The sequence below is a fragment of the Schistocerca serialis genome, chromosome 2, assembly GCF_023864345.2.
Source record: "Schistocerca serialis cubense isolate TAMUIC-IGC-003099 chromosome 2, iqSchSeri2.2, whole genome shotgun sequence".
NCBI classification, from domain to species: domain Eukaryota; kingdom Metazoa; phylum Arthropoda; class Insecta; order Orthoptera; family Acrididae; genus Schistocerca; species Schistocerca serialis.
This window is the reverse complement of record NC_064639.1, coordinates 714,570,527-714,598,300: the sequence shown is the minus strand read 5'-3', so window position 1 is coordinate 714,598,300 and position 27,774 is coordinate 714,570,527. Positions and strand designations below refer to the sequence as shown.

Below are 27,774 nucleotides of genomic sequence, written 5' to 3'. Positions count from 1 at the left end.
TAGTAAGATGGAATTGCAGAAAACTAATTTTGGAAATCCAATAATTACTGGTGGAGGGGCTTACTTTAATTCTCAAGAATTCTAGGAGTATTGCACTACAGAAGGAATTGAACACATTTTAATAATGACAGGACTCCTTAGAGTTAATGGACAGGTTAAGAGGATCAGTTCTGTTTTGGTTAAAGTCATAGCTAAGCTCAGTATTGATAGCTCTAATGAATGGTACCAGGTTGTACCATTGGTTCAACATGCCATGTATTCAACTTACAACAGGGTATTGAGAAAACACCATCGGAACTTTTGCTAAGAGTTAAGATGCATCCACAGACTTATCTTCACATCACAAAATTATTAGAAGAAGAAATTATTAATTCATTTGATAAGAGTTGCAGTAAACTAAAAGAAGATGCTAAGCTAGAGACCAGCAAGATGCAAGAGGAAAATCATGTTAGCTTCAATCGATGTCAGGAGAAAGCCTCGAAGTACAAAATTGGTTGCCTGGTGACAATAAAAGGAACATAAACTGGACCAACACTAAAGCTGAAGACCAAGAATTAAGGTCACTATCGAGTTACAAAAATTAAAATTAACGATACTTATGATGTATGCAGAGAAGGAGATAATCACGAGGGTCCCAGGACAACAACAACATGGGCTGAATTATGCAATCCTGGCTAAGTGCTACCCATTATCCAAGTCTGATGACTGTCAGGACAACCAAGTGTGGAATTCAGATGGGGGTTTAAGGGTTTCCCACAAGACTGATGAAGTACCAAAGAAGCTGAATACTGAACAGTAGTTATGTGTGTTTGTGGAGAAACAATATTCATGGTAAAAACACTGATTTGTTGACTAAGTTCTTTTGTTTCTCTTGACAGTTCAATACTTAAGTCTGTAACTAGGAGATTAATAAATAGTTCCTCATGAGAATCAGAAAAAAGTTTCCTACACTATTATAAAAATTACAGGTTTTCAGGAAATATATTTTGAATAATTGATTAATTATGAGAGTTTCTTATGTTTTGTGTGGACTGCATAATTTTTTTATGAACCTTCAAAGAATTTTGTTATATTGCTTGTAGTGTACCTTTAGGTCCCTATTAAAGCTAATCATCTAAATGAGATGCTACAAGCTACATGCTACTTTGTTCTCAGATGTTAATAATGCTTTTTCTCACCCCATGACACATTGTAAACTAGATTCTTAGTATTGTTAGACTGTTTTAGAAATGAATGAAATTTCTCAACTACCGCATTTGACCGATTAACTTTTTTTCCTATTATTTTTGTGCTAAATTTTACACAATGTCATTTATGAGTCCCTGGAACAGTACTTTTTCCTTCTTAATTCAACTTGACTGATTAGGGAATAAAAACTAAAAGACAAAAGAGCTGTCTTTAACATAAGTGTTATTATTATTTCAAGTAGTTTAAATAATTATGAATCCATATATAATTAAGATCTAACCTTTTTGTGCAGCTTGAAGTCTTTGCAATGCAGTTAATTCACCGAAACGTGGAATTTTCAGCTTTTGGATTCTGCAACCTAGATTTTCCTCTTATAGCATCAGTAAGTATCCAGCAAATGATATTTGTAAGTACCTTAAATTAAATTCAATGTATTCAATAGATAAAAACAGTGAAGGAGAAAATATGTTGTAACATGTCAGTGGATGCATAGTAAGTGTGTGTTAGTTATAACAATTCATTTTCTGTTTCCTCTTCACTGATTACATTAGTCATCAGATCAAAGTTACACTTATTCCCCTGTAATTTGAGTAAAAGTATTGACAAAAGTTGCTGCTTTAAAGTAATGTATCTTCATTAAAGGCAGAAATGCCAGGAAAAAAAATTAATCAATATCGACAAACAAATGTCACAATTTTTTCTGTAGATTGTTCTACTACAAAATCTTACTAGTGCTCATTATTTATTGGCTAGTTAATATGTATGCTATATTTAATGTTGAATGTTTCCTACTAGAGGAACTGATATGCTACTATGAACAGTTGTTTGATAGTTATATATTTTTCTGGTCACTACTTTTGGTTTCTATTATGGTATCCTCTTCATACAAACTTGTAGATAACTAGCTGTGGTGTGATATCATGATAAACTACTTAGACAAGGAAATGAGATACATGAATTTAATATACAAAGTGATGTCAACAACTGTATTTCTTGTTTATAGAGTACTAGTGCAGTGGCTCTGAATGGGTACCCTATATAATGTTTAAGTGGGGGCACAGACTGATGCATTAATCCAGGTACTTCTGTTTTGCAGGCATTGGTTGTAACATAGAATTTCGATTCATGGGGCATGTATTGAACTTAAGCAATGCTGTTGAGATTTAAGAACATACATAAAATTATTGATTATGTATAAATTTTCTTAAACAACAAAAATAGTTGACAAGATACTGCAAATCAAATTACACAAATGCTCAGAAACATTACAATTAACTGAGCTATGCATGCTGTATAATTATAAATATATGGATTTCAGGCTGATAATATGACACCTCTTGATACTGACAATTTTACAGCAACTATAACATAATAAATCTGCAAACAAAAAAAAAAAAGATCACAGATGAAATGAATAGTAACACAAGAACAAAGATCAAAATAATAACACGTATCCATGTAGGTATAATAAGGGAAGATGACACAACAGACTTAAGTTTGTTTGAAGTCAGTGCTGATATGTTGGATGCCCCCAAACATTAGCCAAATACTGTTTATGATTGCTTCTTCTTCTTAATTTATCTCATGTGCATGCAACAGTTATTTTAAATAGAAAATTTTACAGTGCATTTGTGAGTAATACAAATCAGGAAGGTATTTTCACACTATTTTTGGTATTAAACACATATTTAATCCAGTAATATGATGTATTTTGCCTCATTACTGCAAGTTTCATTTTGTTATACATTTTGAATAACTGAGAACAGAAGTATGTGATGTGAAAAGGCAGCTTTTGTAATCCAGAATTTTCTTTAATACCGACCGATGAAACTGATGTTAGGTCTCTCTTCCCATTAATGGTGAAATTATATTTGCTCTGTCGGGTCACACCATCCACCCAGAGAGCTTTGCAAACTGTATTGATGTAGTAACACTGTTCACGTTTACGTTGCACTTCACTTAGCATAGACTGGGACTGTGTCCTAGGCATGCCCGATGTTGACTGACTGGGCACGGCCCGTGCTGCCTGAGTTGTTGTTGTTGTTGTTACACCAGCAGAGGTCGCGTCCGAATTCTCGCGTGCTCTCTGGTGGACGGGACTCTACTTGCAGCAACTACCGTCCGTGACGCGCCGTGCCGATGTGCGCCTCCCGCGATCTTTCTGGTGGCTACTGCACTCTTCCTCCTTTGGGGGGTGAGGCAACTGTGATCCACTGCATCGGAAGGTGGAGCGTCGGGCAGGAGCTATGACCTCCACATCCATTGGAAGGCCGGAGTCAAGGGGATCTGCCAACCCTCGAGCCTCTTCCCTCGGCTGGATGTGACCCACACGAAGAGGCCCCCATCGTCCCAGCACCAGAGCCCGGGACAGAACGGGTGACAAGCTGTCGAACTCCAGATCCTGTTCCACCTCGGGAGGGGCAAGACCCAGTGGCGGGGACGATGGGGAAGGGACGACCATAGGTGAACCAGCCTCCTGAGAAACCGGGCCTGCGAGGGGGGCCAGCTCTCGCTGGGGCATCTCAAATGATGGCGATGCCGGTGCTGGAGCTACTGGAGGCTGCCAAGGCTGAGAACCATCGCAGTGTGGCAGAGTCACAGCGGGGAGAGATGGTAACGTCCCCTGAGAAACCAACATGGGTGCTGGCAATGGCGAAGCCAGTGTCCGAGAGGTCGGAGGGTGGATGCCCAAACGTGGACGTAGCTGATTTTGGTGACGACGTACCACCCGGTCCCCCGCCTGCAAGGTATAGAGCCGGCGGCCATTTCGGTGCAGAACCACTGCCGGTATCCAACGTGGATTGCGACCAAACCCACGTGCCCAGACCGACATACCCACTGGAAAGCCAGGTACTCTGTTTTGCGAAGACTGGCGAGGACCAGGCCGGAGGAGGTGCAGCAGAGTCCTAGGTTGGCACTCATGGAGGAGCTTTGCAGGGCTGCGTTCACCCATTGGTGTGGTCCGGTATGCCGTCAGGAAAAATGTCAATGTCTCCTCCGCAGGAAATTCGTGCACATACTTTTTCATCTGCGGCTTAAATGTGCGCACCATGCGCTCGGCTTCCCCATTCGATTGTGGATGGAAGGGGAGAGAGCAAACGTGCCGAATACCGAAGCGCCTACAAAAATCCTGGAAGGTCTGCAAAATAAACTGCGGTCCATTATCTGAGACCAGGGTGATTGGCAGACCTTCCATAGAAAATATTTTTGCTAGTGCCTGGATTGCAACTTCTGAAGTGGTTGAGGAGCAGTGAACCACATATGGGAATCGGGAATAAGCATCAATGACAATGAGCCAAAAGTCATTGAGAAACGGGCCCGCAAAATCGATGTGAACACGTTCCCATGCTTGGTTTGCCGGCAGCCATGAAGAGAACGCTGCCCTGGCAGATACCTGTTGGCTCGCACACTGGGAACAGGCGGCCACCAAGTGCTTAATTTCTCTGTCAATACGAGGCCAATACACATGTCTGCGAGCCAAGGTTTTAGTACGGGAAACACCCCAGTGCCCCGCATCTAATAAAGTGAGGACTTCCCTTTGTAAACTTGCAGAAACAACCACGCGAGGAGCTGTATCATCGGTAGCCAGAAGGAGAACTCCTTCCAAGACCGAGAGGCAGTCTCGTAGAATAAAATAATCACGAAGAGGAACCGAGGCCCGGCCTGGAGGGCGAGATGACCACCCCTGCTGAATGAGGCGAACTACTTGCCGGAGAACCGGGTCAGCTGCCGTTTCCCTGGCGACTCAAGAACTAGTGATCGGGAAGCCATCAACCGCTTGGTGGGATGCCACATCCAAATGAAAACACATAATCTCCTCTCGATCGAACGTAGGATAGGGGGCCACCGGAAGACGGGAAAGAGCGTCAGCGTTGGCATGCTGTCCGCTAGGGTGAAAATGAATGTTATAATGGTACTTAAAGAGGAACAAGGCCCAGCACTGTAGTCTGTGGGCCGCCCTATCCGGAATCTGAGAGGCGGGGCCAAATAACGATATTAACGGCTTATGGTCAGTGATTAACTGAAACTTCGTGCCATACAAGAAAGGGTGAAACTTGGTAACAGTGTAGACAATGGCCAAAGCCTCTTTTTCCACCTGGGAGTAATGGGCCTGCGCAGGACTAAGAGTTTTAGACGCAAACGCCAGTGGTTGCTCGGAACCATCTGCGTTGTGATGAGCCAGGACCGCCCCCACCCCATACTGCGAAGCATCTGTAGCCAGGACCAACGGCTTATGGGGGTCAAAAGTAGCCAAACAAGGCGCTGACGTGAGGAGGCCCTTCAACGAGGTGAACGCTCGCTCACATGCAGGCGACCAATCAAAAGGAACACCCTTGCGCAGAAGGCAGTAGAGGGGGCGGGCTATGGTGGAAGCCCTGGGAATGAACCGGTGGTAATAGGCTATCTTGCCTAAAAAAGCTTGTAACTCTTTCAGCGAAGTGGGCCGAGGAAGGTCGACGATACCTTGGACCAAACTTCCTAGGGGCTGGACGCCGTGCCGAGAGATGGTGTAGCCCACATACTCAATGGACGGTTGGAAGAAGTTTGACTTATGCAGGTTGCAACGCAAGCCCACAGACCTGAATTTAAGAAAGAGGGTGCGAAGGTTGTGCAAGTGTTCCTTCGTGCTGCGGCCTGTGACAATTATGTCATCCAGGTAATTAATACAATGAGGGATCGTTGACGTGACGTGCTCAAGATAACACTGGAATATCGCCGGGGCACTGGATATTCCAAAGGCCAACCGCTGGTATTGGTAAAGGCCAAACGGGGTGTTGACAACTGCCAGCCATTTGGAGTCCTCATCAAGTGGTATCTGATGATAAGCCTCCAAAAGATCGATTTTCGAAAAATATTGGCCTCCCGCCACGGCGGAGAACAAGTCATCAGCACGAGGCAAAGGATAGGTGTCCACCACCAATTGGGAATTAATGGTGGCCTTGAAATCGCCACAAAGACGTAATTTTCCCGAGGGCTTTCTTACAATAATGAGGGGTGAAGCCCACTCACTAGAAGAAATGGGAAGAACGACCCCTAGGATCTGCCTCACGTGTAGAAAACGCGGGCGAGCCGACGCCTTCAACGTTAAGTGAGCTTCAAAATCTGAAACACGCCCCAGGCCCTCCTCAAAGATATCTGGAAAGTCTGAGATCAAAGATTCCAATGATTGATAAGGAACGTGTTCGGAGACCAACTGTATGGTGTCAGCGATAGAAAAACCGAAAGCTTGAAAGGCATCCAAGCCAAAAAGGTTAGCAGAGCTCGCATCACTGACAACAATAAAAGTAATAGGCCAAGTGACTGATTTGTAAGTCATGTCGGTAGTGAATTGACCCAGTAGGGGAATGAACTGTTTACCATAGACACTGTTAAACTGGCACCAATGGGGGCGATCCAAGGTCGGAATAAGTTTGTGCATTCAACAACGAAACTGCCACGCCCGTATCTGCTTGCAGTTGTAACCGGCGCGACCGAACCGACACCTCGATAAAGAGTTTGCGTGCCGATGCGTCGGGAGCCTGGCCCCATGAAACTTCCTGAATGTCAATGTCCATGTCCTCTGTACCTGCTTCCTTCAATTCTTTTGAGGCTGAGCGGCAAACTTTAGCAATGTGACCTTTTTTATTACATTTGCGGTAAATGGCCCAATGCTGGGGGCACTCTGACCGATTGTGATGTATATAGCACGACGAACAGGACAGCAACAGGGGTCAGCGGCCAGAATTCTGTTTACGCGCCGTGCGGGAGCGGCCGGATTGTACCGCCGCGACGTCGCACCACGCTTCCAGCTGTTGACCTGCAGCGTGAGAGACTTCATACAATTGAGCAATGGACAGGACTTCCTCAAGGGAAGGGTCTTCTAACTACAGGGCCCTTTGCCGGACCTCCCTATCAGGAGCCGAACAAACAATGACGTCGCGTACCATAATGTGGGCATACGACTCTCGCGACTGCTCCGTGACAAAATGACACTTGCGACTAAGACCGTGCAGGGTAGCAGCCCACGCCCGGTAAGACTGATGGGGCTGTTTCTTGCATTGATAGAACTCGACCTTAGCCGCCACAACATGCGTGCGGCGGCGATAATATGAAGACAGCAATGAACATAATGCGTCAAAAGACAAGGACGAGGGTTCCTGCAATGGTGCTAGCTGCCGCAAAACTTGATACAGCGAGGGAGATATCCAAGACAAGAAGAGAGCACGACATACCTCCGCATTGGCAACATGAAATGCTTGGAAATGCTGCCAAAGATGATGTTCATATGCGTCCCAATCCTCCGCCGTCTCGTCGAACGGGGGAAAGGGAGGAGGGAACGGTGCTGGAGCAGACTGCATGGAGAGCAACGCCGGAAGCACTTGTTTCATAGTGGCCATGAGCTCCGTCTGCTGCTCAACCAAAACCTGCACTAAATCCTCCATACCGTGGAGAAGCTGCGAAACCTGAACAATGACGCAACACGCGAAAGAACGACCCTACTCATCGCCAATTGTGTAGTAACACTGTTCACGTTTACATCGCACTTCACTTAGCGTAGACTGGGACTGTGTCCTAGGCATGCCCGATGTTGACTGACTGGGCACGGCCCCTGCTGCCTGAGTTGATGTTGTTGTTGTTACGCCGGCAGACATCGCGTCCGAATTCTCGCGTGCCCTGTGGTGGATGGGACTCTACTTGCGGCAACTACCGTCCGTGACGCGCCGTGCCGATGTGCACCTCCCGCGACCTTTCTGGTGGCTACTGCAATTGATAAGAAACATAAAGTCAAATGACAGAAATAAAACCACTAAAGTTAAAGTAAGGAGCTCAACCAAAATTTGTGTATATGAAAGAAAATATTGCTTGCACAAATCCACTTAAGAATGAAATGTGAATCATTTACACTTTAGACTATAATCAGAATGATCAGAACAGCTATAAATGACACAAGCTTGCATATTTGATCAGAACACTTCCACCAGAAACTAGTGTTTGTGGCAAGTAACACGGCAGATGTCAGCTTCACGTTCATGACGTCATGGCAGCTCCCTCCATGCATATATCTAAACCAAAATTGTAAGAATTATACAATACTGTGAGTTCTTGCATCAATAAAATACAGTACAATACAAATAAACAAATTTTGCTGTCTGAGTTGTACACAGCAGAATAACTTTTAGAAAAAAGTGAAAACAGTTATATTTAACTAGTGGAAAGTGGAGTTTGTACAACTGTATAATCAAATACCAAAGTTGAATGATTACATCTCAAGTACAGAATTTTGTCACTAAAAAACAAAAACCTGAAGTTATGGTCATGATGAAACACATTAGAATTGTGGTCAAATTTAGATTATAAGACACCAGTCTGGAATGAAGTAAAATGAAAAGGAAAAATCTTTGAAAATCAACAAATGCAAATGCAGCAGATTTGTGGATACAAACATATTTTCTTCAAATGACTGTGTCCAATACTGTAATGACACTGGGAAACTTGTTGTTGTTGTGGTCTTCAGTCCAGAGACTGGTTTGATGCAGCTCTCCATGCTACTCTATCCTGTGCAAGCTTCTTCATCTCCCAGTACCTACTGCATCCTACATCCTTCTGTATCTGTTTAATGTATTCATCTCTTGGTCTCCCTCTACGATTTTTACCCTCCATGCTGCCCTCCAATGCTAAATTTCTGATCCCTTGATGCCTCGGAACATGTCCTACCAACCGGTCTTGTCTTCTTGTCAAATTGTGCCACAAACTCCTCTTCTCCCCAATTCTATTCAATACCTCCTCATTAGTTATGTGATCTACCCATCTAATCTTCAGCATTCTTCTGTGGCACCACATTTAAAAAAGCTTCTATTCTCTTCTTGTCCAAACTATTTATTGTCCATGTTTCATTTCCATACATGGCTACACTCCATACAAATACTTTCAGAAACGACTTCCTGACACTTAAATCTATACTCAATGTTAACAAATTTCTCTTCTTAAGAAACGCTTTCCTTGCCATTGCCAGTCTACATTTTATATCTTCTATACTTTGACCATCATCAGTTATTTTCCTCCCCAAATAGCAAAACTCATTCACTTCTTTAAGTGTCTCATTTCCTAATCTAATTCCCTCAGCATCACCCAACTTAATTCGACTACATTCCATTATCCTCATTTTGCTTTTGTTGATGTTCATCTTGTATCCTCATTTCAAAACACTGTCCATTCCGTTCAACTGCTCTTCCAAGTCCTTTGCTGTCTCTGACAGAATTACAATGTCATCGGCGAACCTCAAAGTTTTTTTTCTTCTCAATTGATTTTAATACCTAACCGAATTTTTCTTTTGTTTCCTTTACTGCTTGCTCAATATACAGATTGAGTAACATCAGGGAGAGCTTACAACCCTGCCTCACTCCCTTCCCAACCACTGCTTCCCTTTCATGCCCCTCGACTCTTATAACTGCCATCTGGTTTCTGTACAAATTGTAAATAGCGTTTTGCTCCCTGTATTTTACCCCTGCCACCTTTAGAATTTGAAAGAGAATATTCCAGTCAACATTGTCAAAAGCTTTTTCTAAGTCTACAAATGTTAGAAACATAGGTTTGCCTTTCCTTAATCTTTCTTCTACGATAAGTCGTAAGGTCAGTATTGCCTCACATGTTCCAATATTTCTACGGAATCCAAACTGCTCTTCCCCGAGGTCGGCTTCTACCGGTTTTTCCATTTGTCTGTAAAGAATTCATGATAGTATTTTGCAGCTGTGACTTATAAACTGATAGTTCGGTAATTTTCACATCTGTCAACACCTGCTTTCTTTGGGATTGGAATTATTATATTCTTTCATACATCTTGCCCACCAGATGGTAGAGTTTTGTCAGGACTGGCTCTCCCAAGGCTGTCAGTAGTTCCAATGGAATGTTGTCTACTCCGGGGACCTTGTTTCGACTCAGGTCTTTCAGTGCTCTGTCAAACTCTTCACGCAGTATCATATCTCCCATTTCATCTTCATGTACATCCTCTTCCATTTCCATAATATTGTCCTCAAGTACATCGCCCTTGTATAGACCCTCTATATACTCCTTCCACCCTTCTGCTTTCCCTTCTTTGTTTAGAACTGGGTTTCCATCTTAGCTCTTGATATTCATACAAGTGGTTCTCTTCTCTGCAAAGGTCTCTTTAATTTTCCTGTAGGTAGTATCTATCTGACCTCTAGAGAGATAAGCCTCTACATCCTTACATTTGCCCTCTAGCCATCCATGCTTAGCCATTTTGCACTTCCTGTACAGCTGCATGCCCTCGGGAAAAATTATGGCTGTAGTTTTCCCTTGCTTTCAGCCACTCGCAGCACCAGCACAGCAAGGCCGTTTTGGTTAGTGTTACAAGGCCAGGTCAGTCAATCATCCAGACTGCTGCCCCTGCAACTACTGAAAAGGCTGCTGGATCTCTTCAGGAACCACATGTTTGTCTGGCCTCTCAACAGATACCCTCCATTGTGGTTGCAGCTACGGTACGGCCATCTGGATCGCTGAGGCACGCAAGCCTTCCCACCAACGGCAAGGTCCATGGTTCATGGGGGGAGGCTGGGAAACTTAGTTATTTACTATAAATAAATATAAATAAACTGGGGAGCTTAGTTTATTTATATTTATTTATAGTAAATAACTAGATGAGCAGAAAACATGTCACCAAATGTTGTGAACATGAACAGCAGAAGAAAATTATCAAATGAAAAGTCGCATGAACTTTTCATGGACAGTCATGGCAGAAAATCATCAAACATGATACAAGACTTAAAAAGGATGTTCAGGTGACAGGTTCCGTGCAGGCTGGAGCAAAACCTGAAAATGTTTTACAAGACATCAGCCTACATGAGAAAACACATGAGGAAAATCTACATGAGAAACATGCAAAGAAAATGACTTTATGGTATATGTTCGAGGAACTAACAACATTGCAAGTTCAGATCAAGCAGCTGCATTTGGTGTACTCAAAATGAGATGAAATGGGTACAGATAAACTGTATTAAATTGACATACAAGATATGGTCTGTATTTAATATATAAAAGAAAAAGTTTTCTGTGCGAATAAGTGAGCAAAATAATTCAAGATTTGATACATTTGAATAGTACTACTTACCAGAATAGTTGTGAGAACAGTAAGAAAGTAATCCCTTTTTTATGGAAAAATCTACAATCTGGGAACTGCTCTCAGTCATAGCTGAGCTAAAGAACAACAGTCATTAAACTGACAATACACAATAAAGGAATTATACTGATAAATGAGTAAAACTTCTGCAAGTTAATATTCACTGCATTAGGAATAAACTTTTGGACTTTGAACAAGTGATGGCTTTTTATGAAAATTAGTAGGCAAGCTTCTCTAGAAAAATTTTAGCCTTTGTTTTAAAATTGTGTATAATGAAACAAACATATAGAAAAAGTAAAGTTCATTCAGAAATTTGATAAAATCCTAAAAGAACTTGCTTCAACCTAAATTGTTACAGTTCAGTCTTGATCTATTAATTTAAAAATAAGGAGGTTAGTAATTTTGTCCTTCATTTCTGGATGACAACTGAAGAAATTTTCCTCCATTGAAAGCGCTGCAATCATATTTAGTCTTTCTGAATTCAAAGTGCTTTTTAGAAAAGTTTTGTTCTTTTCAGCAGAGAAAAGCAGCATTCTGCTGCTAATATAGTTATGAATCTGTCAAGAGTACTTTTATTACACAATGTAAAATCCAAGACAGCATAATAATAGTATTATAAAAAGGGCAGTTGCTACTCACTATATAGTGGAGATCCTAAGTCGTAGGTAGGCACAACAAAAAGACAGTTGGAGTGTAAGCTTCCAGCTAACAAGGCCTTCATTGGAAATAGGCAACATACACATGCATACTACACTCCCAAATTCAATCATGTCAGACTTGTTAAAGATCTTCTCTCCTTCTCCCAATCCTTCCAGTGGAAACACTTTTTTGCCACCAGCTCTACCAATCAGACCCAACCGAAGAACAATATTGAACCCTGTCTGATTCAGTTCACACTTCCATCCAACCATGATCCACCTCCCACTGCCCCCATGTCACCCACTGTTAACTTTCCAGAATTTCTAAACACCAAACCTTGCCTCACCATCATCCCCCAAACTAACCTTACATCTGCACAAAGAAGTGCAATCCACCACCTAAAAAGTGATCCCAACCTTATAATCCTACCTGCTGACAAACGCTCCACCACTGTTGTTTTGAACTGCAAGGCTTACCTGGAAGAAGGCCTCCACCAGCTGTCAGAGTCATCCACCTACAAACCCTGATACAGTGACGCCATTCCAGAAATCCAGCAGGATCTCTAGTCTTTCATCAAATGTTTGGGCCATCCCAGAACCTCTCTCAAAGTCCATCTCTCTCCTCACCCCTACCACTCCTATCTTTTACGTGCTTCCTTAAGTCCATAAACCCAACCTCCCAGGATGCACCACTGTGGCTAGTTACTGTGTACCCACTGAGAAAATCTCTGCTCCTGTACACCAGCACAATCAGCTATTACCTGCAACCGACCCTCCTACATTAAAGATACCAACCCTTTCCTCCACCAACTTTCCACATTTCATATTCCTTTACCACATGGTGCCCTGCTCGTCACTATTGACGCCCCTCCCTTTACACTAACATCCCTAATGCCCCTGTCCTTACTGTTAGTGAACACTACCTTTCCCAACATCCTATGTATTCCAAACCTACAATCTCCTTCCTAGTTGCCATAACCAATTATATCCTCACATTTACTTCTCCTGTGAAGGGATCACCTGCAAACAAATCCGGGGTACAGCTGTGGGCACCCCCATGGCACTATCTTATGCTAACCTATTCATGGGCCGTCTAGAGGAAGCCTTCCTAAACATCCAGAATATATATCTACTTCATACTCTGCAAGCCACCTAATGGTATGAGGTGGAGGGTACTTTCTGTAGCACTAACAGAGCCCTCCAACCCTGTTCCATTCACAAATAGTGTGTGGGAAGGATTGTTGTTAAGCCACTGTATGGCTCTAATTTCTCAAATTTTCTCCTTTGGACATTACACGAGAAGTGTGTGGGGGGAAGTTTTACATTGTCTGACTCTTCCTGGAAAGTGCTCTCTCGAAATTTCAATAGTAGATCTCTCCGTAATGCATAACGCCTCTTTTTTAACATATGTCAATGGAGTTTGCTGAGTATCTCCATAACACTCCTGTGCCTACTAAACGTTCGTATGATGAAATGTGCCAATCTTCATTGGTTCCTCTCTATCTCTTCTATCAGCTGTATATGGTAGGGATCCCAGACGGGTGAACAATGCTCAGTAATTAGTTGAACAAGGATCTTATAAGCAACTTCCTTCATGGATGAGCTACATTTCCTTAAGAATCTTCCTATGAATCTGAGTCTGGCATCTGCTTTTCCCACTATTTGTATTATGTGGTCACTGCATTTAAGGTCACTCTGGATAGTTACTCCTAGATATTATACAGCAAATACTGTTTCCAGCAGTTTGTCATCAATAGTGTAGTTATACAGTAGCGTTTTTTTCCCCCTGTGTATGTGCAATACATTACATTTATTTACGTTCAGGCAACTCCCAGAGTCAGCACCATTCATCAGTTCTCTGGAGGTGATTATGTAAATCATTACTATGTTCTAGCATTGCTGCTTTGTTATAGACAACTGCATCATCTGTGAACAGCCTTAGAGAGCATCTGATGATTTCTACTAGATCATTAATATATCTTGCGAGCAGTAATGGTCCTATCACACTTCCTTGGGGTACTCCAGAAATTACCTTCACATTTGTTGATTTTGTTCCATTATGAATCACATGTTGAATTCTATCTGCAAGGAAGTCTTGAACCCAGCCGCAAATCTGCCCTGGTACTTGATAAGCTTGTATTTTTTTTACTAAATGTCAGTGGGCGACTGTGTCAAATGCCTTCCTGAAATCAAGAAACATGGCATCAGCCTGAGTGCCATTGACTGTGGTGCTGTGGATCTCATGGAGGAACAGAATGAGCTGAGCTTCACAGGGTCTCTGTTTGCAGAATCCATGTTGATTTTTATAAAGGAGATTTTCCTTCTCCATGAACATCATAATTCTTGAGCATAAAACATGTTCCATGATTCTACAACAGATTGACATCAACGATATAGTTCTGTAATTGTGTTCATCTGTTCTATGGCCCATCTTAAAAATGAAATTACCTGCACTTTCTTCCAATCACTAGGTACCCTTCATTGCTCAAACAATCTACGATAAATTACTGCTAGAAGGGGAACAAGGGTTGTTGCATAATCTTTGTAGAATCTTATGACTGTCTCATCTGGTCTGATGCCTTTCCTCTACTAAGTGGTCGTAGTTGTTTTTCTTTTCTGTGATTGGTTATCTCCATATCTGTCAAACTGATGTTTGTACAATGACTGAAAGGAGGGACTGTGTTACAGTTCTCCATGGTGAAACAATTTCAGAAGACCAAATTCAGTATTTCAGCCTTCTTTCTTTCTTTCTGTTATCTTCTGTTTCGGTGCCAGTATGGTCACTGAGTGAACAAATAAATGATTCTTACCCACTTACTAATTTTACATATGACCAAAACCTCTTGAGGTTTTTCCTGAGATCATTGAGAAAGATTCACTTCCAAAGTCATTGAATGCTTCTGTCATTACTCTCCTTTCCCTAATTTTTGCTTCATTAAGCTCTTGTTTGTCAGCTAGGTATTTACTTCTGTTGACTCTGAGGTGAAGTTTCTCTTTAGTTATGTTGCAGTTCTCTAACATGACTATTAAAGCATGGTGGGTCTTTCCCATCCCTTAAGACCTTACTCAGAACGTACTTGTCTAGGGTATATTGCATGATTCCTTTGAATTTTTTTCCTTTGTTTTCCACATCATCACCCTCTTCACCAAATATTTGATGCCAACTGCTCAGATACTCTGAAATTTGTACCCTGTCACTCTTGCTAAGTAAATGTATCTTCCTGCCTCTCTTAACATTCTTGGTGCAGAACCTCAACACCTTCTCTCCGATTCGCTTCACCTCGTCCTACTCACCCCAACTAGCCACCTTCCTCAGTGTTGACCTCCATCTCAAAGATGGCTACATCAGTACCTCCGTCATTACCAAACCTACTAACCACCAGCAATATCTCCGCTTCGATAGCTGTAACCCATTCTGTACCAAAAAGTCCCTTCCATATAGCCTAGCCACTCATTGCTGTAGTATCTTTAGTGACAAGCGGTCCCTCTTGAAATATATCAAGAGTCTCACTGAGGCTTTCACAGATTGTAACTATCCTTCCAACCCTGCACAAAAACAGACCTTCCACACCTTATCTCTCCAGTCACATACCTCCTCCCAAAGTTCCACTGTCTGGTCACAGAGGAGCATTGCCCTTGTGACTCTGTACCACCCGGGACTGGAGCAGCTGAATCACATTCTCCCCCAGCATTTTGATTACCTCTCATCATGCCCTGATATGAGGATTGTCCTACCATCTTTCCCACCCTTCCCACTGTGGTATTCCACCGCTCCCCGAACCTACAAAATATCTTCATCCATCCCTACACAGCCCCTGCTCCCAAACCCTTGCCTCAAGGTTCATATTCCAGTAATAGACCTAGATGCAAGACTTGTCCCATACATCCTCCCACCACCACCACCACCACCACCTACTCCAGTCCAGTCACAAGCGTCATGTATGCCATCAAAGGCAGTGCTCATATAATCTACAAGCTAAGCTGCAATCACTGTGGGCATGACAACCAACAAGCTGTCTGTCCACATGAATGGCAACCAACAAACTGTGGCCAAGAACCAGCTGAATCAACAGTTGCTAAGCATACCACCAACACAATGTTGTTCATTTCAATGACTGCTTTACAGTCTGTACCATCTGGATCCTTCCCACTAACACGAGCTTTTCTTTATTGCACAAGTGAGAACTGCAATATATCCTATGCTCCCATAACACTCCTGGCCTCAACCTTCACTAGTCATTGTCCTTACCCATCTAGCCCCTTACCTGTTCCCACTGCAGCACTACACAGTCCTCGATTTCACCAATGCACTTTTTACTTCCTCCTATTCCACTAACACTCCCCCTCCCCCCCCCCCCTCCCTCCCCCGCCCTCTGTCTAACCTCTTAACTGACCAACTGCACCTAGCTCTGTCCATTTTGTCCCTGTATGCTCCCACAAGCAGCACTTAACTGTCCCCCACCCCTACACTGCTATCCCTCCTCCTCCTTGTTCCAGCCTCTTCCTTACCCCCACCACATGGTTGCTTCTCCAATCTGCTCGCAGTCTGTCCTCAACAGCCAGAGACTGTGGTTATGTGTGCAACAAAGATGATGTGACTTACCAAATGAAAGTGCTGGTAGGTCGATAGACACACAAACAAACACAAGCATACACACAAAATTCAAGCTTTCGCAACAAACGGTTGCTTCATCAGGAAAGAGGGAAGGAGAGGGAAAGACGAAAGGATGTGGGTTTTAAGGGAGAGGGTAAGGAGTCATTCCAATCCCGAGAGCGGAAAGACTTACCTTAGGGGGAAAAAAGGACAGGTATACACTCGCACACACACACATATCCATCTGCACATATACAGACACAAGCAGACATATTCAAAGGCAAAGAGTTTGGGCTTGGAACATTTTTCAGGTACTGAAAATATTGCTGTAGTGTGTTTTCTGGAATACAGGTCAACAGATAATCTTAATGAATTTTTTGTCCCTCGGTGTGGTGTTATTGGAGACATTATGTGCAAAAGTATAAAAAAGGGAGGTGCTGGGATATTAGTGAAAGATATAGCTAGATTTTCAAAGGTAGATGTAAAGTTTGTCCTGTACTGAGGTTGCTGTGGAGTTCAGTTACATAAGACTGCGTGAAGAGAATATTGTAGTTGTATGCTTATACAAATTACCAAATGGAGATTAAAATATGTATCTTTGAAAATGGTGGAGAAGATTCTAGAACCTAAAAGAAATGTCATAATTTGTGTCTATTTTAATACAGAGATGTAAAACATGAATCAGTAGATCTCAAGATCATTTTGTAACTTTTTAATTTATTTAAATATGTATTGCACAAATTACTGTCCATCTCATAATAATACTTGCCTAGACAATAATTCAACTTTCTGAAAGAAACGTACAAACAAAGTATTGTAGGATATGGATGTTTTGCTGACAATCACCCATCATTTTTCTCACTCTGTTGTGAACATTCCCGTTCAAACATAGACTCTTCTTTCACCCTGTTGTGAACAACAATCTAAGTCATATACAGACTTGGCAGTCAATATTCAGCCAAGATTTGTATGGGCTCGATGCTACCGAGACGACTACATTAATATATTCATAGAAAATACACAATGTGTAAGGTGGGGCTTTGTGTATGAAACTCAAACTGACAAAAGTACTCTTGAAGTTTTTTCATAATTTGTTGATTTATGCAGCTCTTGTTCTCCATTTGAGAATACATGCCATTAATATGCAATTAAAAAGAAGAAACTCAAGCGGCATTTTCAGTATCTGGTTCTCTGGAGAAGACATGTTCACCTTGTTTATGAGAGAGGGCAAGACAGAATGAACTCCTGTATAAAACCCATCTGAAGTGCAAAACCACTAAAAATGTAACTTATTCTGGCTAAAAGAGTAGCTTGTGAAGAGTATATGGAAAGTGCTCCCAAGAAGTGCAAGGCAACATGGCTTACTTTCTGAACTCAATAAACAAACTGTTGTTAAAAATCAACCCAACAGAGGTGTGGATCAAGCAATGGAAAATCCAGGATGGAATGTAACAATAACAGAGAAAGAAAGTTGCTACTCACCATATAGCGGAGATGCTGAGTCATGATAGGCACAATAAAAGATTCAAACAATTAAAGCTTTTGGCCATTAAGGCCTTTGTCAACAGTAGACACACATACACACACGCGACACACACACACACTCTCTCACATAAACGCAACTTGCACACATGTCTGCAGTCTCAGAGAGCTGAGAACACACTGCGAACAGCAGCACTAGTGCATGATGGGAGTGGCGACGGGGTGGGGGTAAGGAGGAGGCTGGGGCGGGGAGAGGGAGGGATAGTATGGTGGGAATGGCGGACAGTCAAGTGTTGCAGTTAAGACGGAGGGCAGGAGAGAAGGTGCGGAGGGGGGAGAGGGTAAGTAGCGGAAAGGAGAGAAATGAAAGAAATTAAAAGACTGGCTGTCGCGGTGAAATGACGGCTGTGTAGTGCTGGAATGGGAACAGGGAGGGGGCTGAATGGGTGAGGACAGTGACTAATGAAGGCTGAGGCCAGGAGGGTTACGGGAACGTAGGATGTATTGCAGGGAAAGTTCCCACCTGCACAATTCAGAAAAGCTGGTGTTATTTATTTAATTTAATTATATTGCGTATGGCAATGCAGCAACAATATTTGATATAAGTACAACAATATGTAAATGAAATGTATAAAACAAAATAATGTGTAAATAGTACATGTATAAAAAACAAGCAATAGCACAAAAGGATAAAGTACAAACACTCAAGACAAAATAACTACACGTTAAAAGCTTGGCAAGCCTGACTAGAAACTCATTCATATATTTAAAGCTCAATATCTAGATTGCACAGCCAATCCAAAGCAGAGGGTTTCACATATATAACCTCAGAGACAGGTCCAGCGTATCTTCTTAAGGGGTATTCCTCAATAATATGGCGGACGTTCTGTTCTGGTGCTCCACAGTCACAGGCTGGTGAGTCGCATAGACCCCACTTGTACTTATATGCATTGCATCTTGTGTGGCCCGTTCTGATACAGTCTAATTTAGTCCAGATACATTTCTTCAGGTTAAAGCCCGGTAATTCCAGAGTAGGATCTTGGATACCTCGTTTATTAATTCCAGAATCATTCCAAAAGTGCCACCATTGCTCCTTGATGTCAGGTTGATATTCTTGTGTAGTAACCCATATAGGCTTCTGTGACTTCAAGCAGGTCGATGGTATTTCGTTCAAAACATCATGGATTGGTAGTTTCTGTGGGTAATCTGAGTCATGAATTTTTTATCACTCTCTTGCTGCTGCTTCTTGCCTTCTCAGTTGTGGAGGTGGGATATTGCTTAGAGTACGCAGCCAAGGGACTGGGGTGGATTTAATAGAACCTGTTATTATCCTCACACACTTGTTCAACTGGACATTAATTTTCTTAGTATGAGTGCTCGAATGCCAGACAGCAGAGCAATATTCGGCAACAGGGTATACCAGGGCTATTGCGGCAGTGCGTAAGGCGGATGCTTGAGCACCCCAAGCCGAGCCAGCCAATTTTCTCAGGATGTTGTGACTCTTTAGCTTTTGGCTTACGTTTTCTAGATGTTTTTTGTAAGTCAGGGAGCGGTCTAGTGTTATGCCAAGGTATTTGGGGTTGAAGTTGTGTTTGACTCTTTGTTCACAGAAGTTCACATTCAGTTCCTGGTGGGCCATTTTATTGTTCAAGTGGAAAGCACACACCTCAGTCTTGGTTGGAGTCTCCATTTTTATAATATGAATTCAAGGACTCCAGATCTTCTGTGAGTACGTTCGCTCCTTCCCCAAGTGTTTTAGTTTGTACAACTAGTGCCAAATCATCGGCGTAGCAAAATTTCCTGCTGCCTGTATTCGGCAAGTCGCTTATATACAAATTAAAAAGGTTTGGAGCCAACACAGATCCTTGAGGGAGGCCATTTTTTTTTTTTTTTAAACGATCTGCTGGTGTTGTGGCCGATGCTCACTTTGAAAGACTTGTTTGTCAGCATGTTGTTCATTAAGGTTGCCAGTTTTAAACTGGGTATGTGTCTCTTGAACTTAAGTGTAAGATCCTGGAGCCACACAGTGTCGTATGCCGACAACAGATCAACAAAAGCTCACTTGACTTCATCCTGTTCTGGAATCCACTTTCTATATATGATGTTACTGCTAAAACTTGTTTGCAACAGCTGTGCTTGATTCTGATACCTGCCTGATATGGAGGGGTTATTCCATCCATGACGTCCTGAATTCTATTAAGTATTTGGCGCTCCAACAACTTAAAGCATACTCTCAAGAGGGCGATGGGGTGGTAGCTAGTTGGATCTTCTGGTAGCTTTCCAGGTTTAAGGATTGCTTGTGTTGGTGGGAAGGCTCCATATGGCACAGGCTGTGAAACAGTTATTAAGATGAGGGATATCATATTTGGCAGCGTGTTCAGCAACAGGGTGGTCCACATGTTTCATGGCCACAGTTTGTTGGTGGCCGTTCATTCGGACAGACAGCTTGTTGGTTGAATATGACGGGCTATGAGTGTTTTGTATCATACATGTTTTGAAATAAGAAAAAAAATTGGTACCAGTATTAAGTATTTTTTATGCAAGTTTAGTCAGACCATGTAAGGAGGTTTTCTTATTTATGACACACACTGGTATACTTGGAGTAAGCTGCCTGCATCTACAATTGAAATGTAAGAGGAGAAGTCCGTTAGCCTAAAAATTCGTACAAGCATAGAACGTTTCTAATAACACAATTGTATTATCCCTATGCCCTTTAAATTTTTCTCATACATATATGAATGTTTTTATTTATTTATTTATTTTTATTACAACACATAGTGTGTGCAAAGCTTTAATACTGTGGGACAAGTAATTCATCCTTAGCCGTGATTCATATTTAATCAACGTGTAACAGAGGGTCTCACTTAATAACAGGTACATTCGCTATGCAGGAAGTAAAGACAGGCATCAGTCCTGGGGCTACTCTTCTTCATAATTGCCATCAATGATTTGTTAGTAATGTAGAGCCTCAGCTGCAATACAGTGTTACACCATGCAATGCAGGAAATCCTGGACTCAGCACCAAATTGTTTGGTATCTAATAAATTGCTCTGCAATCATAAAAAACACAACACCTTCTGCTGAGATTGTCTGAGACCATTGATAACAAATAAATAAAACTTCGAGGAATACGTACTGACTTATTCCATTCTAGCATTCCAGTCCAAGATGGTGGAATTGGTGGTCATGTGTGCATGAGGGTACTTGCTTGTGTATGTGGATGGTGTGTATCTCTCTTTTACTGATGAAGGCTTTGGCTGAAAGCTTTGTGTTTCTTTATTGTGCCTGTCTGTAACTTAATGTGTCTTCTTTACAGAAAGTAGCAATCTGTCTTCTCCTATATTAGTTTCTAAGAATATTTGTGTAGCAATAACACGCTTATTTTTTAAGTATCCTAGTGTAAAAAAACACATTGGTAGTTATTTTATTATGGAGCCTATTTTGCTGTACAAGGTCCATGGAAAATAAAGAACTGGAAGAAAAATAACAATAGTGAAGCAATCATTTTGAAGATAAAATAGTTTATCAACCAACTATCATCTATATTACAAGTAAAAAACTTTTGTTTTGAGCATTTTCAGCTGTGAATTCTTAAAAAAACATGGACAAAAATGAACTTACAAGCAATAGAGATGTAGATGTAAAGAAAAATAGTGATTACCACTGTGGTTAAAAAGAAAGTCATGGGGGCTATTATTAATGGAACTTAATAAATAATGATATAATAACCATAATAATCATAATAAAACTTAATGTAATTGAAAATATCTTTAATTAGCCACCACAATAACTATAAAAGTTCCATTAAACACTATATTTGAAGAAAAATCATGACAAATATAAAATGTGAAATGAGGATATCAACATTCAAGGATAAGTTGAGTAACCTGGAAATTAATAGAAATATATAACCATTCTATAAAGTGTAAGATGAACATTTCACAGGCAATAAAAACATTAATAAATTAACCTTAAAATAAATTAGGTAAATAATGAGTCTAACAACAATAATTCATTAATTAATCATGTGAGGGATATTTGCCATTGGAAACCAAAGAGATACTGTATTTATTATTTTCAAGAAACAAAGATTTATGTAAATGATTTCGAATTTTGAAAATACATAAGATTTTATATTTCCCCTTATCTCTTCATACATAGGTATTTATGGAGAACAATTTTTCTGAAAAAAAAGGTCATTTCTCCTTCAAGTTAGATATCTTACTTGGGATGAATCATGGAATAATTTGAAAACCAATGATGCAAATGTTTATCATGTTATCAACTGCACATTTTTTTACAGTTTATAAAAAGATGTTGGTGTTGTATACATGGGGTTTACATCATCAAAACAAATTCTTGCAAAATGCAGAAACATAGTAGGTGAGCAACAGTTGATGGAAAAACTAATAGCTAACCCTCAAGAAAACAAAACTTATAATAATACAGGTAAATAGCAGAAGTAAATTATACTAAAGATTTATGTTTACTAAATCTATGTACTATAATCCGTTCATCATAAGAAGAAACCTGATGTAAGCAAACACAAATGTGATGATTGATCAGAAGCCGTAGCATACGTACAATGGCGCTGTTACACTCTTGGAAGTAGGTCCTACCTACGTATTACATATAATATTACTAAGTTACGTTAAATGAAACTTTAAGATATTCAGTGTTGACCTCTGATTGTCGCACTGTTAATGCATAGTACGAAAATGGCTGAGGCTGCTTCCTGTTCCATAGTGAAACACGGTGTGTGGAACACAGTTAAAAAGTGCTGAGACATAGTGTGTTCTTAATGTTTTTCATAAATTTACAGAGATAATCGGCTTTGAAGTATTTTGAGGGACTGTATTATATAAAGTTGAGACACAAATGCTTAATGGATGTGTAGCAGAATAAGTAGAATAATAGTTTGATAACCAACTTCAATTCATGATTTGCTGGTGCAAATCTCATCTGAGTTTCTTTTCTTTTCTTTTTTTTTCCCCCTCGTTCAATATGAAATGCCTATATCTTCTATATCTTGTAATTGTAAAATTCATCATTTTTGTGAATAGCACACGTCTTCTGTTTCTGATTACATATTGCAAACGAAATTCCTGTTTTCCTTTCAAATACAAATTCTTAATTATTGATATTTTATGAAATACTGTTAATAAAAGTTGCTTAAATTATGAAAACATAACAATTTAATATTTAAGGCAAAAATGAAAAACCAAATACTCTTTATTTGGACTATGTCAAATGTTTTATACCACAGATGTAGATAAGTATCGTGGAACCTGAAAAACAACCATTTTCACAGCATTGAGCACCCCATACAAATGCTACACTTTTACATTTCCACTGTACCATTATAATATGAACCCAATAGAAGCTGCCATATGTACTGGAACTAATGCATGCAACTTTTTCATATGTCACTGCCGAATGCTCGCAGGATATAGAACGGCTGTTCATGAAAGAAGAGGTGAAAATGCAGCGCCTGGTTGGCTTCTTGGTTTCTGTTGCTGATTGGCTCATTATCAACGCAGCAGCTGACACTTCCAGAATTGAAATGTATTTCTCGGATAAGGAAGGGGCTAAGAGATTACCAGATGAATGACTGTAATTAATACCTTCAGTGGCTTCAGAATTCAACAGTAGGGTGAAATCCCTGCAATATGCTTTTGCATCACTTACAGCTCACTAAGAAAAATTGTGTAAATTAGAAATTTTCATCACTCTTGTTTGTAATTAGAATACTATGTCAGGTGTGAAAGAGAGCATTTTATGCTTTCTGTCTGGTCACCTAGGAAGCGCACCGTAGTGCTGGAATTTTTGTGAATATAATTTCATTCTCTTTAAAAATTAAATGACATTTGAAGCTATATTGTTCCTTTGCTCGTCTTTTTTTATGTCTGAACTGCAACTGCTCACATCATTGCAAGTTAGTTGGACCACTGACTGGCTAGTGCTGTCCAGGTTTGATATGCTGGTAAAGCTGTTATCCCACATTATCTCTCAGTCTATGTGCATGTAACACCAACACTGGTAACACAGCATAAAACGTATCCTTATATCGTACTTGACTACACTGTTCACAGCTTGGCTTCCACCCCATGTGAAACGAAATCCAATGAGGTTCAAGCAAATGTGGAAGAATATATGGCATAATGTTTATATCAGGTTTATTTTTATGATGATCATGGTACAGATAGGGACTCTCACCCAAATTACTGCTTCTCATATGCAGTGTGCTACCTATCACATTATCTGGAAATTCCTTAAGGATGCTTCTGTCACCGTGTCTCTTTCAACAATTACCTATGGATGGCTACAAATCTGATGGTGTTTCATGCAATAAGTGTTTGAGGGTGTGAAACCTGTCTTCAACCATAGTGTTATCTCCAGCTCAGATTTCATTTGATTATGATTATCAAATGCAACAATTTTGTGATGAATGTTACAGCAGTCATCAAGACATTAGTAGCATAAATACATGGGATGTACTATCAAGAGATTGCAAGCTGTGGTGTTTAATGACATTTGCAGAAGCTGAGATTGCTGAACAGTGCTAGATGACTGGTGGCATTTGCACAGCCAATAAACCTGTGGAACTGCAGGAAAGAAAAACATATCCAGTGACAAGTACGGACCACAGCCACTGGCTGAAGGTGATAATTTGTGGAATGTTCAAGAAAATTTAAATTCACGTACAAGTGTCTAAAGAATAGCTGAATCTGTAGTTTAGAGTTTCATGGCTATGAATTCTTTGTATATTTCACAGATAAACACAATGCTGAAGAACTATGTTGCATTCAAAGATGGCTTTTCTAGCTAATTTAAGTGTAACTGTGGTGACAGTTATATCCTGTTCACTAGCAGTAATGGACGCACCACAAGTAGAACCATCACTTACCTAAAAGCAATTGTTAGACTATTCGTAAGGTATGTTTATATAGATTGGAAACTGAAGGCATTAATTTAATGTGTCCTGATAATATTTTAGGAAAAGTAATGAAACAGAGTTCCAATACTGCTTCAGGTGTCATAATTTACAGGAGATTTATGAAATATTTTTATGGAAAGAGGATGCCAGTCTGTCCAAATAAAAAAACTTTAAGTTACTATGTCATAACACTAAGTATGATTCTGGCTCAGAAACAAAATGAGGTATATCAGCATGAATTTTTATTTGTATTGTCTGTTTATCACTGCTTGTATGTGTGTTACAGCTAACAATATGCAAATGTACATGAATGCCGCAGTTTCACGATCCTTGAAGCTGCTTCTATATTATGTCTGCAAAATAGTTCCATATCATTTTCTGCTAGAGAAAGCACTTTAGTTACACTAATATTACAACTGTTGATTAATATCCACATACTGTGGGAGAGAGGAAACATCAAAAAGTCTTTTGAAAAGGCATTTCCTGTACTTTTACACACCAGTACAAACAAATCTGCCAAACAATATAATGAAGATTCTATGATGTGCCAGCTTTGGAAGTGGTTTCAAAAATTATTCACTGACAGATAAAGTCACTTTTCAGAATTTAAAATGCTACCCATGTATGATATCTTTTCTATTTGGGAAGCAGAAATGATATATGACCAGATCTGAAAAATACCATAGGTATGAGAGGATCTGGACTTGGGAATTCTCAGGAAATGTTTTGACTCCCCTATGAATGCATCACTATAGCTTAGATAGAACATATGCAAAATCTTTGGTTCATGATCACAGTTTTACAGAAAAGGATAAAAAGCATATTTCAGAATATCAGAGGTTCTCCTTCCACCATTACTATATGTGTCTAATCCCTAACGTTTCTGCTTCCTGCTGTGTGCATTAGTGATTGAATACCACAGAGTCTCATTATCTACTTTTTGCAATATAGATGTCCCTTTCTTCTGTTTACTTTTGTGCCTTCAGTTTTTGTCTGTTTCACATATGCACAATATATGCCATGTTTCTCCTCTTTATTATACTGAATACTTGTTGGTCTCTGTTGACATGTTTCAGTACTTTCTCATTTGTAATTCTTTATATCCATGTCATCTTGAGTACCATGCAGTAGATCCACATCTCTGTAGCTTCTGGTTTGGTGATTGTGTTTTCCTTTAATGTTGATTGATTTCTGTGTCCTATAATGTGTGATGGGTAGAGGTAAAGTGCGGCCGAGTAATAAGGCTGTCCACTGGTTTTTGTTCTCCAGCATTAAGCACGGAAATAGTTTGTTGCTTTGTCTCTCACTGCTGGTATCTGTGACAGTTACTGGTGACTTCTGGCAACAATGCACTGTTGTGCATAGATTCTGTCAATGGTATTTTTCCCTAAATGGAGGAACTCATCACACAGTGCCATGTGAAAAGCCCAGAATCTGCACAATTCCAGAGATGGAGTAACTAATCTGTTTTGTTTCCAAGATCTGGCGTCAATACATGCTCTGATGTGACACGTTTTGCTCATACCATACTGCCCCGTCACATTAATTGCCAGTACAATGCCTGACGAAATGCTGACCATGCGACACCCTGTACTGTTACTTTCACTGTGGTGATGGGAGAGATCTGTCTGCAATATAACAGCTACCTCATACCTCTTAAGTCAGCTGACTGTAGGTGGGTGCGAAGGATGAATGAAAAATTAGATAAAAGTAGCAAAGGAAGTGGGCACAAAATGAAATAAACATGGGATAAACTCAGCAATTAGTGAGACAAAAGAATGTATTTGAAACAAGTTTTTGCAAAGAGAATTCATATACATTCTTATTGCATACACATAGTTTGTGAACAACTGTAACATCTTCATAAATAGATGTGGAGTAACAATGTTAATCACACGGATCACTGATTACACAAATTACTCTGTCATTACAGAGAACTTTTGTGGTGCAAATTTGCTAGCATATGTATACTTCTGGAAGATTATACACAGTGCAGCAAAATTCATGGCCTGATACAAAGCTTCAGTCTGCTTACTCTTTCAAACTTCACTGAACTCTCTCCCTTATGTCGAAGAATATGGTGAAGAAATGTTTTTGCAAAGCTCATTTATCTTTTTTTCTGGAAACAACACTTCAAAGTTAATATTTACTTTAAGACAAAAAAATTCAGCTGAAGACATACCAGTGCATTCCTGGGATAGGAAATGCCATTTTGAATTACAGAATATACCATACTTTGCCTCAAAGTTCCAAGAATGAAGAACATATGACAGCATAAATTTCAGTTAGTTACTTTGACTGAGGGTGTCACCACGTTACGCTTTAACCACAACTTAAAACAAGGGAAAGACAACCACTCACCTGTAGTGGACTGACACACTGAGCACAATAACACATAACAGAAAACAGCATTCACACTAGCTTTTGAGCACTAGCTCATTTTCCATCAATAATACACACATTTGCACACACAATCAAACAGACACCCAAACACACACTCTCATAGCCACAGCAACAACACACACATTCACACAGTCAACCACACAGACACCCAAATGCACACTCCCATGGCCATGGAAAGACTCAATAATTAGTTTTGCCACAGTGCTGGGAGAGTGAATTTTGGTGTTGTATAAGTACATGGTGAAAGACCCCCAGGACATCGTAAAATTAAGATTTTTTAAAAATAAAACAGAGAAAAATGAAACATTGACTGATCATAAGCATTGGCAAAGACTTTAATTATGAATGCACGGTAAGGTGAAGACAAATGGAAAAGACATTCAATTTTTTGTATATAATTTTGTTTTTATACACTCTC

General features: G+C 40.4%; 1 protein-coding gene across 1 annotated transcript in view; it reads left to right on the top strand.

Annotated features, from left to right (window-relative positions):
* Window positions 1-27,774, top strand: part of LOC126455677 (putative gustatory receptor 28b) — a 102,277-nt gene that overhangs the window by 47,518 nt on the left and 26,985 nt on the right. The window contains exon 3 of the mRNA XM_050091444.1: window positions 1,481-1,570. Within this exon, the coding sequence (XP_049947401.1) occupies window positions 1,481-1,570 (90 nt within the window). The remainder of the gene's footprint in view (window positions 1-1,480; window positions 1,571-27,774) is intronic.